The following is a 27,973-nucleotide window of genomic DNA, read 5'->3' as shown; positions in this document are numbered from 1 at the left end:
GACAGCCCACCCCGCTCCCACTCCCCCGCGAGGTGAGCCAGGGCCGCCGCGGAGGTGACGGCACAGGCACAGGGGCAGCGCGCACACACACACTCCCCTCACAGTCAGAGTGGGCTTTTATTAGGAAATCCCCGGCAGCACACCGGGAAGGCTGTGCTGCGGGCTCCACGCGTTTCCTGAGGAAGGAGGGTCACAGTATGAGCTCAGGGAGCGAGGCCAGTGGGCGGGTGACTGCTCGGCGCCATGGCCAGCACCCCGGAGACAGGACTCGCCATCGCGATCTGCACACGGACATCGCACGACACACAGCTGCGCTACACACACCAACACAAACACAGAGCGGCCGGCCTGCAGCAGAGGAACCGAGGAGAGGGAGAACCACGTCTTCCCGTGGGACCAGCTCCTCCGCCACAAACACCTTTAACTCCATCATTAAAAGAATAAATAACAAATATATTAAAAATAATTTGATTGCATCAAAATTATAACTAGAAGTTAGAGCAAGGTTTCCTGTATGTGTGGCCTACCTCATAGTCAAATCGTTAATTTTGCTTTGATTTCATTCATTTCTCTCTCATCGTATCCTGGCATGTGGGGGTCTACTTCAAACAGTATAAAATTAATAAATAAAAATGTCAAATAAATAGCAAACATTAACATAAAAGAGGTTGTGAATATAAATACTTACATCTTGACAAATTTAAATAATTTACAGAATAATTAAACTAACTACTTTTTTTATTTCTTCCAGAAAGAGCAATTTCTCTACTTGTAAATACTAACTTGGAATTGCAGTCACAACTGATTTGGGCTCTATTTACATGTAGGAACATTGTGTTTTTAACACATTAAATTAAAATTTACCTTTTTCCAAATCTTTAGATCTAACAAGGAGTGAGACCTTGGTGTGTCCAATTAGAATTTGTCCCCTGCCCTCACAGACACTGTGCCCCTCAGGCGAGCCGAGCTGACCCTGCGGTGACAGGCTAGGCCGGGGTCAGGCGCCGAGTCCAGGCCCGGCCCTGAGCCAGGCCTGTGCAGAGCTGACGGGGGGCTGCAGGCTGCTCCTGACTTACCCTCCGGAGCGGTGCTTTGTTCCGTCTCAACACAAAACTGAATGAACTGAAAACAGAAACACACTCCCACACGCCTCGCAGAGCCGACGCCGGCTGGGCCCAGGCTCACGGGCCACCCAGCACCACAGACTCGGGACACCGCGGTCGCAAACTCCAAAACTTCCCTGAGAACCACTGGAGACCTCGAGCTGAACTTGAGATTATTTTCAGAAAACAAAAATAAACCCCTTTGTAATACTTCACACTCTGCCCTCACTCAGGGAGGCTGTGGCCTCGGCCTGACCAGCATCGGAGGGAGCCCAACCTCAGGCCCCCCTCTGATCCACCGCGAGGGGCTGCCCCCAGAAGTCACTGTGACTCGGGGACCTCTGGGAGGGCAGTGCGGGAAGGTAAACAGGGAGCCCGGCCGGGGTCCTGGCACCCCGTCCAGGTGGGGCCTAGACCTGGATGCCCCGCACGGCCTGCTTGATGCTCTCCAGGAGGGCCCTGTGCTCGGGGTTCTGGTAGCTCTCCCGGCTGGAGCACATGTTGGTGAGGGTGCTCACGTAGGCGTCGAAATTCTGTTCACATATTGGCTCCTGGAGGACAGAACCAGGCTAGCAAGTGCTGCCCGTGGCGCCCCTGCCCGTGGCAGCCCGGGGGTTCAGAGGCTGTGGAGCCGCAGGGGCCGAGGCCACACCACCCAGCACCCACTGCCCCTCCGCTCCGTCACCCGGAGGCTGGCTGTGGATCTCCAGCAACTCGGGGGACCAGGAGCATGTGGCAGCAGCCCGCCCGGCGCCCTCAGCACTGCCTGCTGCTCACCATGTGCGGAAGGCGGATGTTGGCGAGACTTTGGATGAGGGCCTGGCTCAGGCCCGACAGCTCCAGGAACAGGGCTTCGTTCTGCTCCTCGATGAGCTTGTTCTCCTGCTCGATGGTCCGAAGGCTCTTCTCCATGGAGGAGATCTGCACAGAGACGGGAGCCGCGCCCTCACGTCCTCCTGGCCCATCTCCTGCCTCGAGGGAGGGCCCTGCCCCAGGGAGGGGCTGGCAGCGCCCTGGTCCCTGGGTGCAGGGCACACAGAGACTAGCAGGGCAGTGTGGGCCATGGCTTGTGGGGGGCTACTCCTCGGGGTAAAGGAAGGAGCCCAGGCGAGCTCAGTCCTGGGCAGCTTCATGGTCCTCGCCAGTGATGGGCAATCTGCACCCGGCGGGTGTCTGCTGCCTTTGGTTTCCACCCGCAAAGACCAGCCATGTGTCTAACGCTGCTGGGGGGGGGGGGGGGGACCACTGTCCCGGCAGCCCATCACCAAGGGGAGCGGCTGATGGCTTCTCCGGGCACCCTGACAGGGCCCAGGGTTTCCAGCAGGAACCAGAGGGGACTCCCAGGCAGAGCCCAAGGGGCTCCTGGCTCTGCAGTGGAATGCCAGAGACAGCGGTGCCTGGGCTGGCGGCCACAGGCTGTGCTGTCTGCTCTGGGTGGCTCAGGCCACCTGCACAGCCGTGCAGAGGCGTGTGGCCAGCACAGGAAGGTGGGGAGCCTGCCTGAGGCCTGGCCTGGAGAAGACACGCTTGGGGGCACCCCCTGCCTGACTGGATTTCGCAGGAGCCTGGGCTCGGAAAGTTCAGTGTCGGTGGTGACACACCGTTGTGGGGGAAGGGGTCAGGGGCTGTTTTCCTCCAGTCAGGTGGCTCTGTGACCAGTGGCTGGGAGCATCCTGAGCAGCACCTGGTGGCAGCTCGGACTGAGGATGAGCTGGGCATCTGCCTCTCCCAGCACCGGCGGAAACACCCTGGAGGGGGCAGGGAGTCCTCCCTACAGGACGCTGAGCATGCTCCTGTGGGTGGGCGTGGCGCCCTGGCCTTTGACTCAGTGGTGGAGCGTTGGTCCTTGGACTGAAGGCTCCCAGGTTTGACCCAGTCAAGGGCACGCCCCTCGGTTGCAGGCAAGGTCCCTGGCCTGGTCAGGACGTGCTGGGAAGCAGCCAATCAATGTGTCTCTCTCACATCAATGTTTCTCTCCCTCCCTCTCGCCCACCCATTCTAAAAAAAAGAGAAAGGAGCCCAGGTGAGCTCAATGGAAAAATACCCTCAGGTGAGGATAAATAACAAAAAAGATGGGTGTTGGCAAATGAAGAGAAATTAGAGGTGCTACCTGCTGGTTACTGATGCCAGAGGGCCCACGGTCTTTGAGAAGCCAAGGGCCAGGGCGAGACAGACACGGCACAAAGATGTGTCTTGGAGCCCAGAGACGGCCTGAGGCCTCTCTTCTTCCATTGCCCACGAACCTGGGGAAGATGCCGCTGGCATAGCAAACCCTCCCTGCCCTGCGGCCAGCGCTGTGTGTGCATGGCCTCTGAGTGACCGGCGGCCCGCAGAGCCCTTGCTTGGGAGGAAGGAGAGGAGTTAGACGCGTCACGGGCCAGCCTCGGGTCAGGAGCCCCATCTCTGTGCCGTCCTCACTGCCCTCAAGTCCGACAGGGCCTGGTCCCCTCCTCGTCCCTTTGGCCCGTCAGCCACAGGCACACAACTCTGTGTGGCCCACCTCCGTATGCCCAGCTCTGCGCCAGCCCGCTCAACATCCGAGGGCAGGCCACGGTCTCCTTTTCAAGATGAGATCTTACTGCTATTTTTCTGATCGCGAGCATTCACTGGGGGGAAGTCCGAGGGATGTGGCACACCCGTGGAGTCCTTGGCAATGCCACCGCGCGGCGGCAGCGCTGCTTTCTCGCAGAAACACGCTCCTCTGACGACCCGTGGAGCTGGCTGCACTGTATCCGCCCACAAGGACAGGACGCTGCGCCCAGCCTGTGGCCACGCGGCGTGAGACCAGCTCTGTCCAGGCTCTTCCAGCCCACACTAGTGTGCTCCTCCCGGCACTGACTCTACCGGGGCCACCACCCACCAGCGCCAAGGACCAACGCTGACTGGCAGAGCGGGCCGAGGCAGCCATGAGCACCACGCTCATCTGCCCAGCCCAGCAGTGACCCTGAGGTGGGGCTCGGCTCTCCTCCCTTCAGAGAGGAGGCCAAGGACCAAGGACAACAGGACTTTGTTGAATTGGGGGCCAGAGGCAGGTGGGCGGAGCCACCCACCTGGGACTGCAGCTGCACCATGGCGGCCTCCATCTCTGAGTTGGACTCGTTCAGGTCTCGGATCTCCTGGTTCAGCTGCTTGATCTCCTCGTCGTTCTCCAGCACTGCCCGGAGAGAAAGCCTGGTAGCGGCTCTCGGCCTCACACCCAGGCCAGCGAGTGGGGGCGTGGCAGAGGTCTGCTCACTGGATGGAACTGGGGCCCCTTTCCAAGCAGAGGCGCCTGGCCTGCTTTCTGAGCTCTTTGGTAAGGGGCTCACCTCCACATTCCGTGCCGGGAAGGCTGGTCTGGGGCACTGGCTGTGGCTGTGCTCTGCCTCCTGGCCCTGGGCCACAGGCACTAATTGCCAAGAACAACATGGAAGTGTTTTCAGATGATACTGAGTTTCCTCAGCTGCCTTCTCCACGGAGACTGAGCTCTCTGCTCCATAAGCCCGCAGGGCGGCCAGCAGGCTGCTCTGACGCCAGGACTCATGACTGCCCAGGTCAGAGCTGGAGTGCTGGGGCCCAGGCACAGGCCCCGCTCCCATTGGCTCAGGTCCAGGGGTCTGTCTCCACCGTGATGGGTTCTGCATGCCTACCCCCTCCCACGCCAAGGCTCTCTCACCCCGTGCCAAGGTCCCACGCAGACGCTGCCCGAGGGGCGTCCTTACCATCACCAGTCTTAAACTTCGTGCCAAGAACATCATCCCCTGAGAGTTTTCCCTTCTTTCCAGCAAAGCTTGCTCTGGGACAGCCGGACAGACTGGAAGCAAAAGTCACACCTCAAAAGCCAGCCCAAGGTCACCCGTCCCAGTGGTGGCTTGGGAGGGTCCTGGTGGAACTTTCTAGCTCATGACCTTTTGCCCCCTCACCCAGGACAGTCCCCCAGCTCCCTCCCTCCTCATCTAGGACCCCAGTCACTGCCCTGAAGACTTGTCTCCCAGATGTCCTGGGAAGCTGGCACCGCCCTCAGCACCCTCCCCGCTTCGCCTCCCCAGCGGGGACACAGCTGACCGCTCCGGGCGTTCCACGTGTTTGTTTGCAGCCATCTTCCCTCCCGCCCTGCCCACGGCGCCTCCAGGAGGGCCAGCGGCAATCTCATCTCTGCTGTCCCTCCAGAGCCTAGTGCTCCGTGGACTCCCGGAGAGCTTGTGGAGTGAGTGAGTTAATCCAGCGTTTTTCAAACGCTGTTCCGCGGCACCGTAGGTGCAGACAAGACAAGAATTTTATAATTTTTCACTATTTTGTTTACTTAATATTTCATAATAAAGTAATTATAAAATACTTTCTTTGTGTTTATTTGATTCCTATTCAAGAGAATTACTTTATATATAGTCAATGTAGGCACAGAGTTAAATTTTTTAACATTTTCTAATGGTGGTGTGCCTCGTGATTTTTTTCATGAAACAAGTGTGCCTTTGCCCAAAAAAGGTTGAAAAACACTGAGTTAATCGACCCCATGGTGGACCGACGAGGGAAATACAAGAAGGAAGACAGGACCCTGTAGTGGCACCCAGCCACCGCCCGGCACAGAGGAGTGGGCTGGAGAGGAAGGTTCACTCGCCCTGGGGCGGGGTGGGGGAGCCCCCAGGACTGCTGACAGGACGAGGAGGGGTCTTGTCACCAGGCCTCTTTGCAAGACAGGCAAGGCCTGGCCCCAAACTTCAAAGAGGCCCAGCAGGAAGGCAGGGCCTGTAGCAACCAACGCTGCTCCTGAGATGCTGGCAGCGGGGGCGAGAGGGACCCGGGCAGGCGGAGGGAGGCGGTGACAGGCACCTCAGGACAGGCCGCAGGCGCACCACCCGGACCACACGCTTCCTCTCGCCCTCCCAGGCTGCCAGTCCTGACCTCGATCTTCCCCCAAGACAGCGCCCGTCACCCCTGAGCCCAGCCAGCCCCCGGCCCCCGAGGCTCCCAGGGCAGGGCGGTTACCTCCGGTGCGTGAGGAAGCCCCCGTTGGCGTGGCCCGAGCCGTCGCAGCCCGGGGTGGGGCAGGTGGGCCCCTCGCTCCTCGGGGACTTCCAGAAGGAGGGGCCGTTGAGGGAGCCCTCCTTCTGCCTGCGGGCGGCCAGCGGGCAGCCCGACGCGCTTCGGTGGGAGGCATACTTGCCGCTGACGTGGCCGAGCCCCACGCAGCCTGGAACTGGGCACCTGGCACAGACGTTTCCGAGGTGAGCAAGGGGAGCTGGAGGAAGGCCCGGAGACCCTCCCACGCGGCCCCGCCATGGCCGCAGCCCCAGGGAGGTGACAGCAGCAGGGATCACAGCCCCTCGCCAGCCAGAGGGTCCCCGGCAGACTCCAGCATGACCCCCTGGCCCCAAGGTGGCTCGCAGAGTCCTGGATCCACACCTACGGGTAGACCTGCTGCCAATAGTGAGGTGCCCGCTGGGTCCTTCCAGAGACCACCAGCTGGGAGCCTGCACCACGCACAGGCCCGAGTGGCTGAGGAGTCACAGAGGTCAGAGGGCACCCTGAGCCCAGCAGCTTGGGGACAGCAGGAGCCTGCCACCCCACACCACCCATAATGAGGCATGGTGCCCATGGGTGTCCCAGCTTCGCCACATCTGAAATGTGTGCCTGGAAGGACAGATGGAGGCCACAGCCCCATGGAAACGGGCTCAGACCCCACAGGGACCCAGCCTGGTGCTGGCCTTCCCTTTGCTCAGGCTGTTCAAGGAGAGGCGGGGGTCCCTACAGAAATCATAGCGCCCAGGACAGGAGACATGACCTGAGGGGGGCTCAGAGGGCCTGCCCGCCCCTGCAGTCACAAACAGCAGGGCGAGGCCGCGAGTTCTGGGGCCTCAGGGGCTGTTTCTTCCGAGCACCGGTCCGGGCTGTGGGGCCAACAGGGACAGAGGACAAGCTCCTTCCCCAGTCCTATCTTCTCCCTCCAACAAGCGAGCCTCCTCTAATGCGATGCTGCCCCACCCCTTGGTGCTGCAGACCCGCCCGCACAGGCCCCCTGGGCTCAGAGAAATCAGGGCAGGAAACCCTGTCAGGGCCAGGCTGTCCCAGGGCTCCTGCAGCACCGGGGGGGGGGGGGGGGGGGTGCACTGCCCAGTGAAAAGGCCATCTGGGCTCCTGGCTCCGGCCTCGGTAGGAGCAGCCGCCACAATTTCCTGGCCTTGTTTGTCCCCCTCTGCCAGCTCCCTTTCCTTAGTCATCCCACCCCCATGGACCTTGGCCTGCGGAGTGTCCGCTGACCCCATCCAAGGTCACCTCAGCCCATAATTCAGAGCAGACACATTGCCAGGGCTCACAGAGGGTTGGGAGGTTCCGTTTTACACCCATCCCCAAACCCGGACACCTCCCAGCTGAGGGCGTCTGCAGGGGGCCTGGGCCCGGTGCCATGAAGCCCCGACATGACAAGACCCAAAGGCCCGTGGGCGGTGGGACCCAGTCTCGGTGGCCCTCCGAGCAGCCTGCCGCAGCGACTGCATGCACGAGGGGCCCTTCTTCCCATCCACCAGGCCGTCTCCGCAGCTGCCGGTGACCATGAACGTGTGGAGTGCCGGCGCGGTGCTTCCGCCCTCCCGAGAGCCCGTGCTGGAGCAGGCGTGACGGCCGCGGGGACCCCAGATGCCGCTGTAGCCGAGGACAGAGGCATCCCGCCCTGACCCATGAGCCTCCCAGACCTGGATGGCCAGTTACCCAGCTGTGGCCAAAGGGATTCCCACAAAGTGCTAACGGGACTTAACCTCAAGCGGAGCAGACACCGCCCTGCCATAGCGGGAGACTCCTCGCCAGCCCGTCCAGAGGCCCGGCGAGGGCATGCCAGGACGCCCCGTCCCGCAGCAGGACGCCCGCATGGGAACACACCGCCCCCCTCCCCCCGAAGGTTGAGCGTTTCTGAAAGTCACCTTCTCAGCCGGCTGCAGAAATCTTGCTGTTTGTTTTATTTTTTTAAACAAAGTTCACAGCACACGGGGAAGAGGAGCCGTTCCCAGGGAGCCTGCTCGGCCTGGTGCTGGAGTGAACCATGGGCCAGGACAGCAAGTGCGCCCACGCCCCAGCAGCACCAGGCAAGCCCCAGGCCCTCAGGAGGAAGCACACGGCCAGCCTCGCAGTCCGCAGGCAGCATTCCAACAAAAGCCTGCTTTGCATCTTTGATTTAGCTTCCATTACATTGTTACCTCGAAATGTGAGTGGAGAAAAAGGTCTCAGCCTATTACACAACAGGCTGTGGCCCCTGGGAAGCCGTGATGCTGACCAGGGTGGCTCCCTCAGCCGGGGCGAGAATGGCCACCAGGCAACACAGTCAAGTCAGACCTGCTCCCCGCTTGGATCAGCCTGGCGATCGGAGGCCCAGCCCGCCCCGCTGCCCAGGTGCGGCCACATGGGGCCCCGGCCACTCCCTCCCACTCCTCAGCTGCCAGGAGGGCCCACTCTTGCTTTGCCACATGACCGCTCAAAGTCCTGGGCGCGCTGCATGGCGGGGCCCCTGTTTGTCCCTGCGACCTGGCCCCCACCTGCTGGTAGAGGTTCGGGTGGGCAGGTGGCCTTCTGGGAGGGACCCCGCGCAATGACACCAGCCCACTGAGGGGGACACAGGACCAGCGCACACGCACCCAGGCACGGGCCGAGCACCCCAGTGAGAAGGCCGGAAAGGGCTTCAGGGACTTGGATCACGCAAGGCACAGGCTGCCCCTCCTCCCACAGCCGTGCCAGGCCCCGGTCCCAGGTGAACTCCAAGGATCTCGCTCGGCCCCCACGAAGATGTGTGAGCGCGCATGGCTGTGAGTCCCACACTCGTGACCGGCCGCAAGATCCGCCATCTTTCTAACCATCGCCTCCTCCCCAGCCCTGCACCACCCTTCCCCACAGACGGCAGAGGCCTCCGCTGCGTGCGCCTCTCAGCCATGGCTGGGCTCTGTGTGTCCCGATACCATGTACAGGGCTCACGCCGTCGCAGGCATCCACATACGTGGGGCAAGAACATCTGTACAAGCAGGTGCTGCCACTGCCTGGCGTGTTAGTGGGAAGGGGATCGAGAGGATCCCGGAAAGCCCCTCTCTGCAGGCAAGGCCCTGACTTACTTCATCAGCTCGGGGTCTTCCTTGTCGTCCTTCGTCGGCGTCACCTTGGCTCCGCTCTTCTTGGCACGAGGGCAGCCTGACAAACTGGTTTGGAAACACACAACCGTGGTCCCAGAGCAGCAGCGCCTCGCCCCGGGGTCACAGCCCGGAAGGCCCCACAGGATCGCCCCCAGGAGCCCAGCTCTGAGGCAGAGGCAGCCCAGCCTGGCTGCCAGCACCGCTATCGTCTTACTTGGACCTTCACCCCTTCGCCTGAGAGAGGCCCGCCCGGCACCCCTGGCGTGGCAGGCTCACCTGCGGTGCGAAGCGTAGTTCCCTGTGATGTGGCCAGAGCCGTCGCAGCCGGGGGTGGGGCACCTGCAAAGCAAAGGGACAGGGAGCTGGGATGAGCCGGTGAAGACGCCCGCCCGGGTGCCTCGCCGTCGGTGGTGCCCATCTTGGCCAGCCTTCCACGGGGCCTCCAGCCTTCACTGCTTTGCCAGTGAGTCCCCCACGGAGTCCCAGGAAGGCCAAGAGGAGAGCACAGCCCCTCAGCAGGGATGCTGGCTCCGAACCTGAGCTCGTGCAGGGTTTGGGGCTGCAATAGAAGGCTCCAGAACACACACCGGCCTTCACGCTACACGCGGCCAGGAAGGCAAGCCTAGCACCTAGCACCTTGTCTCGTGGTGTCACTGGGAGGAGAGGGCTTCCTGAAGGAGGCTGTGCCATGTGAGCGCCACCGCACGGGCCCAGGGCCGCTGCGCGGCGTGTTCTCGCCCGGGGCGGGGTGGGGAGCAGGCACAGGACCAGCTCTGCCCGCACAGGGCGTGGCAGACGCATTGCAGAGACGGTAGAAATCCCACTGTAGCGTGGCTCCCTTAAATGCCTTTTCCCAAATGACCTCTGAGCACCGTGCGCGCCCGCGGCTGCGGGCCTGCTCTGCAGGTGCCGTGCGGGTGCCCCGGCCGGGCGGGGACCGGCAGGCCTGTGGTGTGCACGGGGGAACCGATTCCCCCAGGACTCCCACTGCCCCCCTCGCCTCCCACACAGAACCCAGCGTCCACGTGGCCTGAGGGGCTGTGACTACGCTGCAGCAGGACACAGGCCTTTGCCTGCCGACCCCTTCTTTGGTGCCCCTCAGCACACACAGCGCCTGGACTGGGGGCGGGACAGGAAGCTGGTGCTGCCTGTCCCCATGGGAACCCTCGAGGTGGGCCCGGACGGGGCGCTCCATGCCCGGCCTCCTCTGGCCTCTCCTTGCCCTCGGGACTTCCGGGGCCCTCCTCATCGCTGTCCACATTAGGGCCACACATCAGACGCCTCCCTGCATGGCAGTCGACCAACCAGTCAATCACCCGCTGACCAGGCTGTGGGGTAACTCCAACCCCATTGGGGTTATGATGGTTTCTGTCCAGTCACATGTGGTCACATTGCAACCCACCATGTCTGGGACAAGGGCATTTTAATAGGAGCCGCCCCCACAGCCATCCAGGCAGCCTTGCCCTCCACAGCACGCCTGCGCTGCCCCATGTCTCTGCACTGCCTGAGGCCCGGCGCCAGCCGCTCGGGTCCTTCAGGCACACGGTCCTCACATGACTCCGTGCTGAGGCCCAGCCCTGCAGCGCCTGCTGCCTCTTCCTCAAACGAGGGGCCTGGGAGTGCTCCCGAGGCAAGTGCAGCGCGGAGGGCGGAGCGCTGCTCAGGCCTCTGCCTCCACCCCCGAGTGAGACTCAGAGACCTCAGCCTTGACGGCTCCTGATGGTGGGGAGGGGCCCTGCAAGGCGCAGCCCCGTGGGATCTGATTTAGGGCAGGAGCACACGCGGGTGGTGCCTGCCAGGCCCAGCACAGGTGGGACCAGCAACCCCAGGGTCCCGCTGAGGCACACCTGACCCAGCCGCTGAGACTGTCCTCACTCCTTACTGAGACCCAGTTCCACAGCCTTTCCCAGAGTCGTGTCCCAGAGAGGGTGCTGTCGTGTGGCTGGATCAGCCGGCACCAGCCCCTCGGGGCCCTGAGGACCCACAGGGCCAGTTGCAGGGACCTCCCACCACTTGCTTGTGGGCGGGCTGCCTGGGCAGCAGGAAGCCTGTGCCTGAGGGCGTGGCGGCGCACAGGCTCTCCCCTGAGCCCCATCCCTGTCTCCACCCTGTGCAGAGCCCCCATCACACCTTTGCACCCCAATTCCCCACACAGAGCGTGCTGGGCAGCCAAGTCCCACTCTGACCGCACCGGGGCACGTGAACAGGAAGAGCAAATGGATTTAATTAAAATACAGATGACATCGTACGAGACTCACTGCACCCAGGCGTCGCTAGGAAGGCCACCGAAAGAGCCTCCTTTGCAAGGGGTTGGCAGAGTGTCTGTCACCATCCCAGCCACTGGTCGGGACTGGACAGGGGGAGAGAGAAGGATCCAGGGAAAGAGCCCGCCCGTCCCGGAGCCCCTGAGGGGAAGCTCTGGACAGCAGCACGCCCGAGGCTGGGGAGCTTGTTGCACACAGGAAGCTGCTGGTGCTGCTTCTAAATATGTTCTGGGTGAGAGTCATTTTTTCAATCCTCACCCAAGGGTATTTTTTCCATTGATTTCTAGAGAGAGTGTAAGGGTAGGGAGGGAGGATGGGGAGAGGGAGAGAGAGACACATTAATTGGTTGCCTCCCAGCCCTGGAACTTGCAACCAAGATATTGCCCTTGACGGGGAATAGAACCTGGGACCCTTCAGTCTGCAGGCCAATGTTCTAACCACTGAGCACCAGCCAGCTCAGTTACAGTTCTTCACAGGCTTTTAGTCTGAAAAGGACGCAACACTCTCAAAGCCACGTTTCTGGTGTTTTCCATCCAGTGGCCCTGAGCATACGTTGTCATGGCTCTGAAATCACTCAGGCCCTCAAACCAGAAATCCATGAAAACCAATCCCAGGCCAGAAAGGCAGTTGAATTGGAAAACAGGAGGAAGGAGCGTGGGCGAGGCAGAGAGAGCGCCTGGGGGCGAAGAGGGTCCCAGTGGGGCTGCGTGCTCCGCTGGGCTTCCGGGCTGGACCCAGGCTGGAGTGGAGATGACCACACCTTAGGAAACGCTGTCCCAGCGGGCACTCCCAGAAAGACTCTGGGCCCCTGGGAACGAGCTCCTTGCGGCAAGGGGCAGGAGGCGCTCCCCGCGGCGGCAGAGCGCTCGGTGCCTGGAGCTCCTGCCGGGTCTAGGCAGCTCAGGGCCTGGGAGCTTTGGCACAGCAGCTTCGCAGCTCGGCACCAGGCCCGCTCCGTCTGGCCCCGCGTGGAGCAGCCAGGGAAACTTGTCTGGACCCAGGGCCTCCCAACACAGAGGCCTGGAGGGAGGAGCAGCCGCAAAGGGTGACCCCAGGGGCCAGAGGGACACCTCGTTCCCCGTCTTGGCTCAGCCAGGACCAGCCTGTCACAGGTCAACTGAAGGCGTGAACACAAAGGCAAGGCCAGTCCCAGGCCACGCCAAGAGGACACGGAGACCTGGGAACCTCTGGGTGCATCGAGCAGGCTGCTGGGCAGGTGCCGATGCCACCGAGTCTGCCAGGCTGTGTGTTAGGGGAAGGAAGGAGCAGAAGCAGAAAGAGGATGAGCTCGGCAGACAGAGGGAGGAGGAGGAGGAGAGGCACATCTGGGACACCATGGCCAAGACCAGCAGCTGGAGAGCTGCAGAGAGGGAGGGAAGGAGCTTTCTCTTGCACCAGCAGCAGCACTCCATTTAGCAGCCTGCAGTGCTGTTCTGGGCTGGTCCACCCACGTGCAGGGGATGCAGGCCCTCGTCAGGGCCCTCAGCACAGGAGAGGTCAGGCCACCAGGGGCCCTCGCAGGGCCCAGGACAGCACAGGAGCCTACAGCAGCCCAGCGGGTGGGGACAGACAGACAGCAGCCTCAGAGCAGCAGACACAAGCACAGCGGCCCCAGCCACGGAATCGGCTCCTCCACGGCCTTGCCTCTCTGCCCCTTCCTGCAGGCGGCAGGCCGGGGACTGAAGCCTACAGTTTGGGCTGGAGCCTCATGGAAGGGGACAGCAAAGCTAGGGAGCCACCCGAGAGAGGACGGCCAGGAGGGCAGACATACTTGAGGTCAGCAGAATGGGCAGCCATGAGGTTTCTGAGGCTCTTGTCAGCAAGAGGGCAACCAGAGAGGCTGAAAGACAAGAGAGGGGGTAAGCCAGAGGGGAGCAGAGCAGGACAGGAGGGAGGCCCGCCACGCAGCACCCGGCCAGGCAGCCCGAGAGGGGACGAACCTGCGGTGGGAGGCATAGTTCCCGGTGATGTGGCCGCTGCCGTCACAGCCCGGGGTGGGACAGCTGGACAAAGAAAGAGAGCGTCAGAGGAGAGCGAGGCCTGCCCGAGCCTGCTGGGCCACCATCTGGGTCACCGCCTGGGTCACCACCGGCAACACCTCCCTCAGGCCTCAGCGCACAGCCTCGGCCTCGGACGGCAGCTGCCAGAGAACTCGACTCAGAGGGAAAGGGAACCAAGGCAAAGTCCGCACACGTGTGGGTGCTCGTGAACACACAGGAGGTTCCTTTCCGAAGAGCATGGCCTTCCCTGAGGACAGGGGCCAGCCAGAGCCCACGCTGGCCGTGTTGGGGAGCGGCTGCGGAGCAGGGGGCTCAGGACCAGAAGAGGAGCCGGCCTCGCCCTGCTCTGAGAGCCGGCTCTCACGGGCCCACAGGAGGGTGTGGATTCATTTGTCTATGAATAGCTCCCAGCAGCTTCCCTGCTCTCCGATGACACCTGGTTCCTGAGGACCAGCTCAGAGGGCCAGTCCACTTCCGGAGCTGAGGGCAGTGGTCAGGCCTGGCCGCGGCTTCCCTCGGCCCCGGCCTGGTGCATGGGGAGAACAGGGCCTCTTTCTCATTCTGTCGCGTTCGAGGACCACGTGAGAGCCAGCGCAGTGCCTGGTCAAGGCCCCCCTGCGTAGAGGGCAGCGGAAGGCCAGACAGAGCGGTCCGACCTCCCAGCCCGGCCCAGCTGCACTCCAGTCCACACTGAGGTTCCCCAGGTGAGACTTACGTGAGCAGCTCCTTCTTTATGTCCTTGGAGAGAAACTTCAGCTTAAAGTTGGTCAGGGTGACATCCCCAGGGTACTTCCGCTCCTCAAAATTCTCTTCAGACACTTCCTGGTCATCTGCTTCAGAAGAAGCAAAAGAATGGGCTGCTGGCTCTGACTGCAAAAGACCAGCAGGGAGAGGTTTTAACCGCTGGCGGGCCAGGCGCCCGCCCAGGGCTGAGGGAGAGGACCCTTCAGAGCAGTGGCCACCGAGGCGCGTCCTGGAGTCTCCCATCCTCCAGATAAGGGAGAAGAGCACCCCCAACGGACACAGAAGACAGCACCCCGAGGGGCTGGTGCCCCTCGACCTCGGCCAGAGCTGCCTGGCAACAGGAGACGCTGGCACCCTCCGCGTACCCGCGGCCACTGAGCCGCCTCCTGAACGCACACCTCGCCACCCTTCCGAGGGGCGCCCAGCACAGCGGGCGCCAGACCGTCTTGGTGGAGAGGCTGTGACGATGAGGTGGCACAGGAGTAACCACTCCAGAGCGCAACAGATCGATCACCCTGACATGCGGCCAGCTGGCCTTGGCGCCCCCGCAATGCCTGCACCACAGCCGGCGCTCCCGAAGGCGGCCCACGCACGCCTCGCACTGGTCCCTGCTGTGTCCCTGCAATGTTCAGCCTCTTGGGGCTGAGCTGCCCCTTTGGAAATGGAGCTCAGGGGAGCCCCGCACAGGCCTTCGGGGGCCAAAGGAGGACCCGCCTGGAGCACCAGCCATGGGAGGCTGCTCGAGGTCTTGTCCTGTCACTGACTCACTCGCCTGGCTGAGTTGCAAGCTGTTGACCAATGTCTCCCCAATAAGCTTAATTTTAGAAAAGCTGCCCTTCGGCGTGGACAGGCTCCCAGAAGCGCCGAGCAGGGAATGGGGCAGTGCCGCTGGAAGGAGCGTCTGTGCTGGGAGGCAGGTGGTGGGGCAGGGACAGGGAAGGCCTGGCTCGGGGGGTGTTGCGTGCCTGCGAGAGACAGCTGGGGAGAGGAAGGGACAGGGCTGAGCTGAGGCTTCTGCCTGGAGGCGCTGCTGGCTGCAGGGCAGAGAGTGGGAGCAGGCTTCAGTGGCGGGAACTTGGGGTGGGGCCTCCGGGCCACCCCATCGATGACGGTCAGTCCTGGGAGGGGACGAGGATGCTCGGAGAGAAGGGCACCGCCCAGGGATGGGGGTCAGCCTGAGGAGGGCTGAGGAAGGGTCAGGGGAGGAGACAAAGGGGCCACTAGGGACAAAGTCGCGGGGGGGGGGGGGGGGGGCGGGAGGGGCAGAGGCCAGATAAGTCCTGGGGACGAGACAGGAACAAGGACGACACAGAGGCAGAGGCCCCACCTGCACTGCAGCCCCCACAAGGAGGTCCCAACTAAAGACGGGCCTGCCAATCAGGGAGGAGGTGGGAGCACAGCCCAGGTGGGCGGGTCTTGGCAGCCTCCCCCCACGGGGGCTGTCTCAGAGGCAACCCTCCTCGGTGCCAGACACCAAATGACAGTCGTGTGACCTCAGCCTGGGGCACGTCTGCTCTCTGTAAAGTCGGGGTGCATGTGACACATGTAGAGGGAGCCTGGCTCCCCAGCAAGGCGGGACCCCGGAGGGGACAGTGCTCAGACGAGAGGTCTCCCTGCCACCTCCTCCTCACAGTGACCTGCCCTGCCCTCCGCGGTGAGGGGCTGGCGGGGACCTGCCCACACGGAAGAGCTGCCAGGGCGGTGCGGCCCACAGAGCTGGGCTCTGTTGTCCGGGACGCACAGCTCTTGGGGAAAGCCCTCCACCAGCCAGATCTCAGCTTGGGGGAGCGACTGGGCAGGGACTGCCCGCCCGGCCAGACACGTCCGGCACAGGCGCCAGCTCTTTGCTCTTCACCAGGCGGTGCTTGTCTGGGGGCTCTGGGGCCAGTTCTCTCCCGCCTCTGTCCACGGGCCCGGTGGCCTGGAGAGCCCAGGGCTGCGGCTAGGGTTCAGGTGTTTTTCTCGTGGGGGAAGCAGGTTGGTGGGAAGCCCCAAAACCAAGGAGCTCTGAAAGCAGCCCCTCTCTCCGACTCTCCAAGGCCCCACCGTGGCTTAGAGGCAAGGAGACCTCGCGCTCGCACTGGCAGAACCCCGCCGGAGGCGGCCGAGTCCTCGCTGCCGAGAGCAGAACCGGTGCGAAGGGACGGGCCCCCTCAGGCCGCGCACCCACCTCCTCAGGCTCCTCCTCTCGCTGGCGGCTGGGCTTGGTGTAGTCCAGAGGCCGGTCCCATTCATCCTGGTGGGAGGCCTGGCTGGACTGGGGCGCCGCGGAGCTGCCGGGGGCTCTGGTGCTGCTCTGGTGCTGGGAGGCCTCGGCAGCCTTCGCCCCGGGGCCGCCGCCGGGGACCGTGCCCTCCCGCCTGCGGTGCCTGCGCATGCTCAGGTCCAGCGTCCCGTGCTCATCCACCTCGATGGCCACCGCCTACAACGCAAAGGGGCGTCTGCGTCCTGACCCCACACCCGCCCCACGGCGGCGCTGCAGTGCCCAGACCCACTTCCCCGGAAGGAAATAGCCAGACAGAAAGAAGGGCCTCCGAGAGACGAGGCCTGAGGCCCAGGTGGAGGACATGTGACCGCCCTCCTTCAGTCTCCCTGGGCCACAGACCGGGCCCTGAGGGCATGAGCACGGTCAGCTGAGAACATGTGCATGACCCTCAGTCTCAGGGAGACACGAGGGAACATACGTGTGCATGATAGACTCCAGAGATATGAGAGAACATGTGTGTCTGGCCCTCAGCCTCAAGGAGGCTCGCTGGAACGCCCGGGCGGTCCCTCTGTGGGCTCGGCACACAGAGCTCTCAGAGGGCACCGTCCGAGCTCTGCTCACCAGGAGCCACAGCGGAGGGAGAGGGAGAAAGCGGCCCCCGCCCCGATGGACAGATAGCCCTGCCTGCAGATTCCTCCGCGCGACATCTGCCTCCGAAAGGGCCCGCAGGGGACACACCGACCTTGCCAGGCGCTTCCTGTGGCCTCGTGCTGAGGTTCTCGGGCCTTTCCCAGCAGCGTGTGGAGAGGTTCAGGATGGCGGTGGCGGCCATGTGCGCAGCCTCGGCGTCGTGGGCGTAGTCGAAGCCTGCAGAGAGGGTGGGGAGCAGGCGCTGTGGGGAGCCGGCCGTGGGGGAGGTTTGGCGGCACAGCGGGAACACCACCACGTACAGCCTGGGCAGCAGGTGGCGCACAGGAGCACACGGGCGGGAGGGTGGGGGCGCAGGGCAGAGCTGCGGGGAAGGGGTCGGGCAGGGCCGTTCAGACTGCGCACAGGTGCCCACACCAGCTCCCGTTGCCCTCCCTTTGGGGCTGAGGAGGCTGTATCTGGCTTGACCAAAATGTGTGCAGAAAAAATAAAACCCTCAAAGACATTCCAGCATCCCTGATATTTAAAAAAAAACACAAGTTGCCCGTTGGTGAGTGACTCTCACAAGACGAAAGAGTTCTGCCAACAGGACGGCTGTCTGGATGCCACCAGGCGGGTCTATGATGTTAATCATCCCAAAGGCTGGTGGGGTGTGTCCATAATCGTCCCCGCTTTGGTAAAGCAGCGTGAACGTCCGCACAAACATCAGGCACAGATGGCGTCTTTCCTAGTAATGGTGCTCTCAGGCCTGAGGTGTCTGAGCGATCACGGCTTCCGGCTCGCGGGGCGCGTGGCGCTGGTGTTGTGTGAGGCGGGCTGCCCTGAGCTCCAGGACGCGTCTCGATCGGCATCTTCGTTGTTAACTGCTGCACCCGGGGCCAGTTCCTCCGCAGAGGCCAGTTCCATGCCGGCCACGGGCGCTTCTCCACTTCCAATGCCCCTCCGGGCTCAGGGCTGGCAAGCAGTGTGGTGAGTCCAAGGGCAGGCAGGGTGCTCCCGAAGGTCCGTGTTCATTTACAAACACCAGAGACTGCGCTGCTTACTGTCACAAAGAGCACCTTGCATCCACCGGGCTGCCCCAGCAGGAAGGGAAATGGCTCCTGTCAGGTGCCAGGCTCAACACAGCAGTTGTCTGACCCGCCCTGGACATACACACACATGCATGCACACCAATGCACCCACACATGTGCACACACTCGCACACTCGCACACACCCTGCCTCGCTCTGGGAACGAACAGGCTGGGAGCGGGTGGCCAGAAGAGGGGTCCTCTCAGGGTAGCCACAGCAGCGACGTCCTTCTCACACCTTTCGACACACACGCCCCACAAAGGGCTTGGTTTAGTTTCAGAGCGGGGAGTCTGACGGTGAAAAGGAGGTGGACCCTGGGACACTGAGCCCTGGGTCTGCCCCATCAGCCCCAGGGCAGACGCCCTCCTGGCCGGATCCCTCCACTGCTCCTCACTCTACACCTCCCAGGAGCAATGCTCCCCAACTTACATTTAAAGGCTTTAGGTGAGGTTTCGCTGGTCTGAATCTTTGGGGCAAGCATGCGTTTGCCAAAAACCTGAGCATCAAAACTTGCGTAGTCAAAGGTGACCTTGGAGAACTTCTCCAGCTCCTTGGCCAGGTTGGCCCTGGGCGTGGAAGGGGCCACACTGGGCCGGTAGCTTCCATACGGAGGGACCTCGAGCTGCTTCACGAAGCACATGGGTCTGGGGTGCGGGACAGATGCAGACCGTGAGGGCAGGACCCAGGAATCCAGTGCTACTCATCCCCCAGCCTGTCAGGGACCCTCAGAGCCCCCCCCCCCCATGTCCCACCACTAACAGTTGCCCGGGGCCTGGTCTGGGTGAGGAAGACGGCCTGACCCCTTGCAGACAGCATTAGCCAGAGGTGGCAGGGCCTGCGACCTCAGGAGAGTAGGTTTCAAACAGCTCAGCAACATGCGAGGGAGCCCTTGGCTGCGGGCCGCCCAGGGCAGCCTCGCGGGGCTATGGGCCCAGGGAGGAAGTCTGCAGCAGATGTCTGAGAACCTCAAGCAGGACCCTCACGACTGGCCCGGCGCAGCTCTTCACGGGCAGGGGCGACTGAGATGGCCCTTGAAGGACTGGGCAGGGACGGGGCAGGCGTGGGAAGGCCGCGACGGGCTTGCCGTTTCTTTGTTATTGAAGCTCTTGGGAGAAGGCAGATGTTTGAATGCATGAGAGGCGGCATGAAGACCAGCCCAGAGAGCTCAGGGGCCGGGCAGGAAGACCACCAGGAGGGGACTGTCAACCACTCAGGACCAAGGAGCCGCCCCCCACCCTCCCCGCCTCTGCAGCAGGCCAGAGAGCCCGTGCACCCTGAAACTGCCCTCCAGCTCCATGCTACTGGAGGCACACACCCACACCCACACCCACACCCACAGGCCGTGCGGCCCGCAGGCAGCCCCTTCAGTGCCTGCACTCGCCTGAGAATCCGCTCTGAGTTGGAGTCCAACTTGGAAGGATCTCCTGCCTGCGGCTGTTGCTTCTCGTGAGATTTGGCTAACTTTTCTGCAGCAGCAATGGGACACCCAGACAAACTAGAGAAGGACAAGGGGGACAGCTGAGGCTCTCCTCTGGGCCCTGGCCGCTGGCCCGGGACGCGGCAGAAGCCTGCGGGGCCTGGGGCTGTCACTCTGCCAGAGTTGGCCTCCTCTGCTCTGGGCTCGAGCGTCAGAGCACCCGCTGCTCAGGTGGTTTGTTTGGGGAGATTCTAACCCAGTGACACTAAGGGGCCACCACAGCCCTGCGCCCCACCCGCCCCACCACGCCCAGCTGGGCAAGTACCTTCTGTGTGTGTTCCGGTTGCTGTTCACGTGGCCCTGGCCCGTGCAGCCGGGGGTGGGGCACTTGAGCACGTTCTCGTGCATGGCCAAGACTGCAAGAGAAGGCTTGTGAGCACAGCCCTGAGGCAGGAGTCCCCCGGAGGCTGCAGCTCACAGCGCAGGCACACTGCACCTCGAGCCATGGTCCAGGGCAGTTCCAGTCCCCAAGTCTCAGCCAAGTCGGGGCACGCCCCCACCTCCCCACCCCCGCCCCCTGCCCCCGGGGCAGAAACAACTCAGCTTGGAAACCCCCAGCCGTGCAGTGTGACTGGGTCCTGTCAGCCTCCGTTTCAGTTACCGCCCGAGCCCTCAGGATGCAGACGCAGCCCCTGCCCGAGGGTGGGTGTGTGTGTGTGTGTGTGTGTGTGCGCGCGCGTGCGCTTCATTTCCCTCAGCTGTGCCTCCCATGCCCATCTTCAGGGGGCCCTGACCCAAGCTGCCTTCTCAAGATGTACCACGGGGCATGCTCCATGTCCCCAGCCTCATAGGGCTCTCGTACGGGCATCTGGACTGAGCCAATCCAAGCGACAGGGCCCAAGTGGCCACTTAGACACCATCCAAAACCAGCTGTGTCCTGAGTTCTGCGGAGCTACTCACTCTCTGGAGGGATCCTGTCCTTGTGGGGGCATCCGGACAGGCTGCGGTGGTGCGGGTACAGCCCCGTCACGTGCCCGGTGCCGTCACAGCCCGGGGTGGGGCACTTGATCTCACGTTTCTCTGCTCTGGAGGAATCTAAACACACAACACGCCGGTCAGAAGGTGCCCAGGAAGCTGCGAGCTGGGTGGTGAGGACAGCTGATCCTTCTCTCTGGCGTGCAGGAGGAGATGGCCAGTCTGCCCACAGCCCTAGAAGGACCAGGGCTGCACAGTGAGGCAACTCCAGAGACACACGTGCATCTGCCCACAGGCCGAGAAGCCCAAAGACTGGCCGGGCACCCAAGAGCAGCTGCACCGGGGCTGAGGGACCCTCTGCCCCCGGCTTCGGTGAGGGCACACCCCCCAGAGCCCCACCCTCAGGGTCCGCCTCTGCAGAGAAAGGTCCCCACCAGGACTGGCCATTTGTTTGTGACAAAATGAGGAGGACAGAGAAGTTAAGAAACTCACCCAAATGACATGCCTACTAAGTGTGGGGGTGGAAATTTAAGCTCAAGTCTCAATCGCCAGCCTCATCTGCTCTCTGCAAGGCTGGAGAGTCACTCATACGTGTGGAGGCCCAAAGTGGACTCCTGTCAGAATCTGGAGAAGCTCCTGGGCAGAGCGGTCCCTCTGGGGGAAGCTAAGAGGCCATAGCCTCGCTCACAGGGAGGCCTCGCACAGCCTGGCACCAGCCTTCTGGGTCTGTCCCCTGGGACCCTGCCCTCAACTTTAGCCCTGAAGGCAGGCGCTGCATCTGAGTCCCCTACCGCCCAGTATGAGCCCCTGAGCACCTGGGCCTGAGCTGTCACTCCCTGTAGCCCCTCTCCCACTGCACTGCGGACCCCACGGCCGCCCTCGGACTGGCACCCTACACCACCCCGAAGTCCATGTCACCTTCACTCGGACCTCCTCGGGTCCACGTCCCCTCCAGGCCTGCGCAGGAGCCTGTGCTGGCCTGACTAGGAGCCCCAAACTGCTGTCTCCCAGACTGCCACCCCCAAAGGGTCTCCCCTGACAGCTCTCCTCGGGTTGAAATAACGTCCCCATCTGTGTTCCCTCGGCTATGCCCCTGTGCCGTCCCACAGGCGCGATCGTCTCCAGAAAGCATGGCCCTGTGTCTCCACAAGCGAGGTGGCCCCATGACCTACAAGTCCCTCCCACCCCGTGGCTCCCAGGCTGAGGCTGAGCCACTGAGATGGGTCACTGTTCCTCCCCTCCGCTCAGCTGGTGCCTCCGCTCAGCGCTGCTCTCTGGTGGCCCCGTGTGCGCAGCGTGAGCCGTCCTCAGCTCCATGCTTCACTCTGTGGCCTCTGACCTTTGCCCCTTGGCTACGCTGCCTGGGCTACCTGCACACCTGGCATCCCCGGCGGGGGGTGGGGGGGGCGTGTAGGTCCGCACCACCCCTACCTTTGCTGCAGTAGGTCTTCCGCACCGCATCCAGAGGCCTGGCCACCTTCGCCGGCTCGCCCAGGCCCAGCTCTGCGGGCTCGCACGCCGCCCGCACCTGCTCGGCTTTCAGGGCGATGGCCTGCTCCAGGAGGCCCAGGTTCCCCCGTGTCATCACGTCGTGCATCTCGGACTCGTCCGTGACTGCGGACTTCTGGGAGTTGGAGTCCTCATCCTTGCCGTCCTCAGACCGCAGCTCCACCAGGACCGAGGACTCTGGCTTGCGGCAGGGGGGCTCAGGGGCCTGTTCTGGGGGGGCACGAGGGGTGCTCTCCCGGCAGGTCACATCAGGAGTGACCTCCTCGTCCTCTTCATCCTCCCCGTCCTCGGTCTCCTCCTCCTCCTCCTCCTCCTCCTCCTCCTCCTCTTCTTCCTCTTCCTCCTCTTCTTCAGCTTCCCCCTCCTCTTTCTCCTCTTGGCCCTCAGAGACTGTCTGCTGGCAGAGCTCCCCGCTGGCCACGCCCTCCGGGAACTGGGGCCCAGGCCCCCGAGTGCACTCACTGGTGACCTCAATGACCTCCTCGATGTCCTCGGGCTGGATAAACACCTCCTTCTCCCCTCCTTCGCCGGCAGCCCCTCCTTCCGCTTCCTCCTGCACCAGGTGCAGGACCCCGGGGCCCGGCGCGGCCTGCTGGCTGGAGCCCTCTCTGACCAGGAGCTCCTTGGAGACGTGGCCCAGGTCTAGGAGGGAAGTGGCAATGACCTCCTGGAAGCTGCTGTAGCTGCCTTTGGAGGAGCCCGTGGCGGTGCCGATGGGAGTGGAGCCGAAATGAGACTGGACGGGGCTCCTTCCTGCACAAGAGCAGAAAAGCCACATGAAGGGGCCACGGGAGGCGGCGTCCAGGCCTGTCCCCGCCCAGCAGTGGGCATCATGAGGTCATTTGCATCACTGCCACGGCCCGGACCTCAGGCCAGTGAGCTTTCTTAGGGGCAGACGGGAACGCCATGTGGTATTTTCTAAGTCACCTCACAAAACAGAGCTCAAAGAATACATCAGATTTTTAAAAATTGTTTCAAAATTGAAAAGTAATAGACAAATTTATACTTTTTAAAGGGCCCGAATTTAAATGCTTTCAGGGCAGTGACTAGGGTGTGGGGTACTCTCCGCGCCGGCCCTGCGCCCGGGCTCCAAGGGATGGAGCACCCTGAGGCGCAGCCGCAGCTCCGGACGGAGGCAGGTGCGGGGGCCCTGCAGGGCCGGCAACAAGTTAGCCAACCACCTCAGACCCAGGAGCTTGGGGTGCGAGGGGGCTTGGACCTTGGTCCATCACACCAGCTTTAGCCAACGGCGGGGTGTCCCAGGCGAAGCCGGTGCAAACAGGTCCCCTCAATCCTCCTCCATCTCACCAAGCGCCGAGCAGCCCCAGGCCTCCCTCCCAAGGCCACACAGCTGCCGGGGTGTCAGGCTCCCCGTGCAGACACACACCCGTCTCACACAGCGCTCACACAGCGCAGCGCGGCCCGCGGAAGCCGCCCCGGGACAGGGTGCCCTTGTTCTCAGGAAGGGCTTTCTTGGCAGGGCACTCCCGGCCCAGCCGCGGCTCCCGGCACACACTGGGCGCCTTGATTCGGGGCAGAAAGAACAAGGCACCTTCAGCTGGCGGGGGGTGCCGCGCCTCCTCCTGTCCTGACATCTCGGCCTCGGCCTCCTCCAGAGCTCCTTCCGATTCCTCTGACACAGAGGCGTCCTTCACCTCGGCGTCCTCGCTGCCGTCGCTGTCCACGCCGTAGCCCTCACCCAGAGCCAGCTTCAGCGGGGGTGACTTCCGTGTGGACGCCAGGTGCTGGGCCTCGGGGCCCTCCAGCTTCCTCTTCTTGGCCAGAGGGCAGCTCTGCAAACTGGAGGAAGGGGCCAGGCTGTGGCACCCACCATGCCCCCCTGCCCGCTGCCCTTCACCCTGTTTCCCTTGCCATCACATCCCCTCCGGCTGCTTGCGGCACCAGATTGGCTGGCGGGGTCGCATGGAGCCCCGGGGTGACCTGAGCCAGCCCCGTGGGCCCGGTCCGCCCCAGGATCCCCGGCAGAGCCCTGCGGCCTCCCAGCAGCCCCGCCGCAGCCCCAGCGCTTCGCCTCAGCTGGGACAGCCCCTCCGTAAGGTGGCGTGGGAGGACACCGGATCAGCACCGTGGACAGACATGGAAGGTTCTAGATCCACAGAAGGCTCAGAGCGGTGGATGTGCTACAGCATCCCAGCAGCCCACCCTCCTTCCCAGGAACCAAGGTGAGGCCACGGGCCTCCTTACCTCCGGTGCCTGGAGTACTTGCCACGGGTGTGCCCTGAGCCCGAGCATCCCGGCGTGGGGCAGCTGGGGAGGCAAGCAGAGCGGTCGCTGGGGGAGGGCCCAGCTCGGATCTCCCCGGGGGCGGAAGATTGTCTCCAAGCTTCCAGTTGGCAAAAACTAATGGAATCGCTCCCCACGTAAGTGCCTGTCGGAGTGTGTCCGTGCGGAGGCAGGGCTCGGGGCGCAGCTCCCGGAAGCTCTCCCTCTCCGAGGACCAGGCTTTCAGCAGCCACGCTGCCCCGGTTGTGCAGGCTCTGAGGCACCCCCAGGACCGGGCCTGCGGCTGGCCCCTGGCACACACAGACTCTGGGGTGCCCTGGCCACCACAGGGGCCCGTAGAGCTGAGGCTGTGCCTGCGGCCTTACCAGCACTGAGCCCGTGCCCGCAGGAAGGATGGTGCGAGCACGAAGCGGTGGCGGCCACACGGTGTGGTGAAGCCAGGAGGACAGGTGACCCAGGAGTTGCCATGAGACCTGGAAGGGGGTGGTAGGGGGCCTCCCCCAGCTCCCTCAGGACTGGTGAACGAACGTGAATGGAGGCGAGACCCTTCACCATCGTCTGTCTCCCCACTGAACCAAACCACGGGAAAGTGCCTGGAACTTCTGGTCATGAGCGTGGGCCACGCCACCGAACCCGCTGCCCAGGAGCCTCTCCAGTGCCCTGGGTCGGGCCTGGGGGGCATGCAGTGAGCACCTATGGGCTGCTGGATACATCACAGACTAAGGATTTTAAAGAGCTGTTATCACCCCATTTTACAGAGCAGCAAACTGGTACCCAGCAAGATGGAGAGGTCACTTAAAGGAGGGGCTGAGCTCCCCCTAGAAGGGGTCACCCCAAGGTGCCCTGCCCAAGGGGAGAAGACCTCATTTTCAACAGGAGCAGCCCCCTGAGGCCTGCGCTCTGCCTTGAACAGACTTCCCCATTCCGAGAAGGAAAGGACATGCGCAGGCTCCTGGGCCAGGAGAGGGGCACCTCTGCCCACACACCCCCAAGGACGTCTAACTGGCCTGAGCGCAGACAGCTTGGGGCCCGACTGGCCACACCTGGGACAGGTCAGGGAGACACAGGACAGTGTGGAGACAAAGCCCCACCCACACCGCGGCCTCGGGGAGCAGCTGGTTTTCATTGATTTAGAAAGACCGGAAGGAGCGGGGGAGGGCGGTGGGGGAGACATGCCTGTCACTGCGGGCCTCCTTTGCAGGCAGAGCGGCCTGTCCGGCTGGCGGTGGCAGGCTGTGCCCCACCCTCTGAGGCTCTCCACAAAAGCTCCTTGTTACTGGGCTTGGAAGCTGAGGTCCCAATTAGTCGAGTAATCGCTGAGTTAATCGGGCAATTAGGTGGCAGCTGCCCTGGAGGCCTGGGGCACTGGCGCTGCCCCCACGTCACCTGCCCTGAGACACCTCCGCCCGCGCTCAGAGGAGGCTGTGCGGCTGGCGAGGGCCGCGCCGGAGGGCCTGGCGTGGGAGCACCGGGCGGACCTGGAGACCGCTCCCCAGGTCTCAGCACGAACAGCGTGCGTGGCAGCAGATGGGCCTGGACTGAACCGCAGGAGAGTGTCTGTCACCTCCCGCGGACCACATGTTCTCACCGACACTCAAACCCGAGGCTGCGCCCCACCTGTCCCAGCCTCCGGCAGCTCAGCCCCCACAGCCCCGTGCTACCGCCCGGACGCCAGGGCCACCCTGGAGCCGGAGAAGGGACAGCTGGGTGCCGGTGCGGCGGAGCTCCGGGGCGATGGGCCCACAGCCGCCCCCACAGAGTGAGCCCGAGCTCTCTGACCGCACACACAGCTCCCGTGTCAGCACCCACAGCGGCGTCCCTCCAGGACGGCCCTGTCCGCTGGGGGCGGGAGTTCCCACTGCTCCCCGGCACACCGCGTGCAGCTCCCGGCCACGGCACTGTGTGACCGCGGGGCAGTCCGCCGCTTTGCTAAGGCCGTTCTCGGGGACACTGCTGCTGGAACGCTGGGCCCAGCTCCCTGCGTCTCCCCAGGAAACTGACGGGAGTCTGCGACCGAGCCCACAGGCACCCCTCGCCTGCCGGTCTTCTCCTAGGCTGTTCCAGAGCAAATCTATCTGAGTCATTTTCTCTCCCAGAGAATACCCAGCCCTTTGTGGCTGCTTTTCTAGCTTCCCCACAGCCTCATCTACCGGCTGAACCGATTGCTGTTACCAACGCGGACGCCAGCAGGTCCCAGGCGAGGCCACACGGCCGGCCAGGAAGCGGCCCTCCTCTCAGGAGCTTCTGGCCTGTGCTCAGCGCCTCGGGGTCCCGCGGCCTCTCTCTGGGTGCCGGGTCTGCCCGCCGCCCACCCTCACCCTCTCACCCTTGACCCCGGACTGTGCTGTGAGCTGCAGAGCATGTGGTGCTGCTCTTTGGGCTGGAGAGCTCGAACCCTCCCACCCTCCGGTTCCTGCTCACAGGGACAGTGCAGCACAGCTTCCCAGCGGCTCCTGCAGCTGCCCAAGCCACTCAGAGCCCCCTCTGCCCACACCCCTCTCCTTCCGAACCCAGGCCGAGCCCAGAGCTCGGGGCCCCAGGGATGCTTTGGGGGCCTCAGCAGCCGCCAAGAGAGAACACAGTTCTCTTGGCCCATCGTCCCTCCATCTGGTGGGAGCGCACGGAGGGCCAGGAGGAGGAGCGGCCTGCTGAGGGAAGGCCACAGCTTCAGGGGGTGTCTGTCTCCAGCCGGGAGTCTGGAAGCTCACGGAGACTTCCATGGGGTGTGCCGGTCACGCTGGCTCCTCAGCATGGCATCTCGAGGTGTAGCACCCACCTCTGCCCGCGGGGCCAGGCACAGTGCTAGACACACCCCCGGGGCTGTCCGAGACCAGGCCCACACCCTGGGAAGAGCCATCTGCAGGGGCTGGGCAGGCAGTGAGGGGAGGGGCTGGGCAGGCAGTGTGGGGGTGAGGGGGCTGGGCAGGCAGTGTGGGGAGGGGAGGGGCTGGGCAGGCAGTGAGGGGAGGGGAGGGGCTGGGCAGGCAGTGAGGGGAGGGGAGGGGCTAGGCAGGCAGTGAGGGGAGGGGCTGGGCAGGCAGTGAGGGGAGGGGAGGGGCTAGGCAGGCAGTGAGGGGAGGGGCTGGGCAGGCAGTGTGGGGAGGGGAGGGGCTGGGCAGGCAGTGAGAGGAGGGGAGGGGCTGGGCAGGCAGTGAGGGGAGGGGAGGGGCTGGGCAGGCAGTGAGGGGAGGGGAGGGGCTAGGCAGGCAGTGAGGGGAGGGGCTGGGCAGGCAGTGAGGGGAGGGGAGGGGCTAGGCAGGCAGTGAGGGGAGGGGCTGGGCAGGCAGTGTGGGGAGGGGAGGGGCTGGGCAGGCAGTGAGGGGAGGGGAGGGGCTAGGCAGGCAGTGAGGGGAGGGGCTGGGCAGGCAGTGTGGGGAGGGGCTGGGCAGGCAGTGTGGGGAGAGGAGGGGCTGGGCAGGCAGTGTGGGGAGGGGAGGGGCTGGGCAGGCAGTGAGGGGAGGGGCTGGGCAGGCAGTGTGGGGAGGGAAGGGGCTGGGCAGGCAGTGTGAGGAGGGGAGGGGCTGGGCAGGCAGTGAGGGGAGGGGCTGGGCAGGCAGTGAGGGGAGGGGAGGGGCTGGGCAGGCAGTGAGGGGAGGGGAGGGGCTGGGCAGGCAGTGTGGGGAGGGGAGGGGCTGGGCAGGCAGTGAGGGGAGGGGCTGGGCAGGCAGTGTGGGGGTGAGGGAGCTGGGCAGGCAGGCACATAGGCATTG

At 63.7% G+C, this 27,973-nt stretch overlaps 1 protein-coding gene across 1 annotated transcript in view; it reads right to left on the bottom strand.

The window, feature by feature from the left end:
- Nucleotides 1-98: 98 nt before the first annotated feature.
- Nucleotides 99-27,973, bottom strand: part of MYT1 (myelin transcription factor 1) — a 50,912-nt gene continuing 23,037 nt past the window's right edge. The window contains exons 5-23 of the mRNA XM_084887279.1: nucleotides 24,225-24,287; nucleotides 23,572-23,819; nucleotides 21,942-22,772; nucleotides 20,496-20,630; nucleotides 19,861-19,951; nucleotides 19,500-19,613; nucleotides 18,548-18,762; nucleotides 17,144-17,268; nucleotides 16,366-16,617; nucleotides 14,167-14,321; nucleotides 13,392-13,454; nucleotides 13,223-13,291; nucleotides 9,464-9,526; nucleotides 9,170-9,253; nucleotides 6,066-6,284; nucleotides 4,805-4,896; nucleotides 4,154-4,257; nucleotides 1,881-2,024; nucleotides 99-1,654 (exon numbers count right to left, since the gene is read on the bottom strand). Coding sequence (XP_084743405.1) covers nucleotides 1,514-1,654; nucleotides 1,881-2,024; nucleotides 4,154-4,257; nucleotides 4,805-4,896; nucleotides 6,066-6,284; nucleotides 9,170-9,253; nucleotides 9,464-9,526; nucleotides 13,223-13,291; nucleotides 13,392-13,454; nucleotides 14,167-14,321; nucleotides 16,366-16,617; nucleotides 17,144-17,268; nucleotides 18,548-18,762; nucleotides 19,500-19,613; nucleotides 19,861-19,951; nucleotides 20,496-20,630; nucleotides 21,942-22,772; nucleotides 23,572-23,819; nucleotides 24,225-24,287 — 3,208 coding nt within the window. The 3' untranslated portion in view covers nucleotides 99-1,513. The remainder of the gene's footprint in view (nucleotides 1,655-1,880; nucleotides 2,025-4,153; nucleotides 4,258-4,804; nucleotides 4,897-6,065; nucleotides 6,285-9,169; nucleotides 9,254-9,463; nucleotides 9,527-13,222; nucleotides 13,292-13,391; nucleotides 13,455-14,166; nucleotides 14,322-16,365; nucleotides 16,618-17,143; nucleotides 17,269-18,547; nucleotides 18,763-19,499; nucleotides 19,614-19,860; nucleotides 19,952-20,495; nucleotides 20,631-21,941; nucleotides 22,773-23,571; nucleotides 23,820-24,224; nucleotides 24,288-27,973) is intronic.

Source organism: Pipistrellus hanaki (genome assembly GCF_964339955.1).
Source record: "Pipistrellus hanaki genome assembly, chromosome: 6".
Lineage (NCBI taxonomy): Eukaryota > Metazoa > Chordata > Mammalia > Chiroptera > Vespertilionidae > Pipistrellus > Pipistrellus hanaki.
Note: the sequence above shows the minus strand (reverse complement) of the source record. Positions and strands in the feature narration are given on the sequence as shown.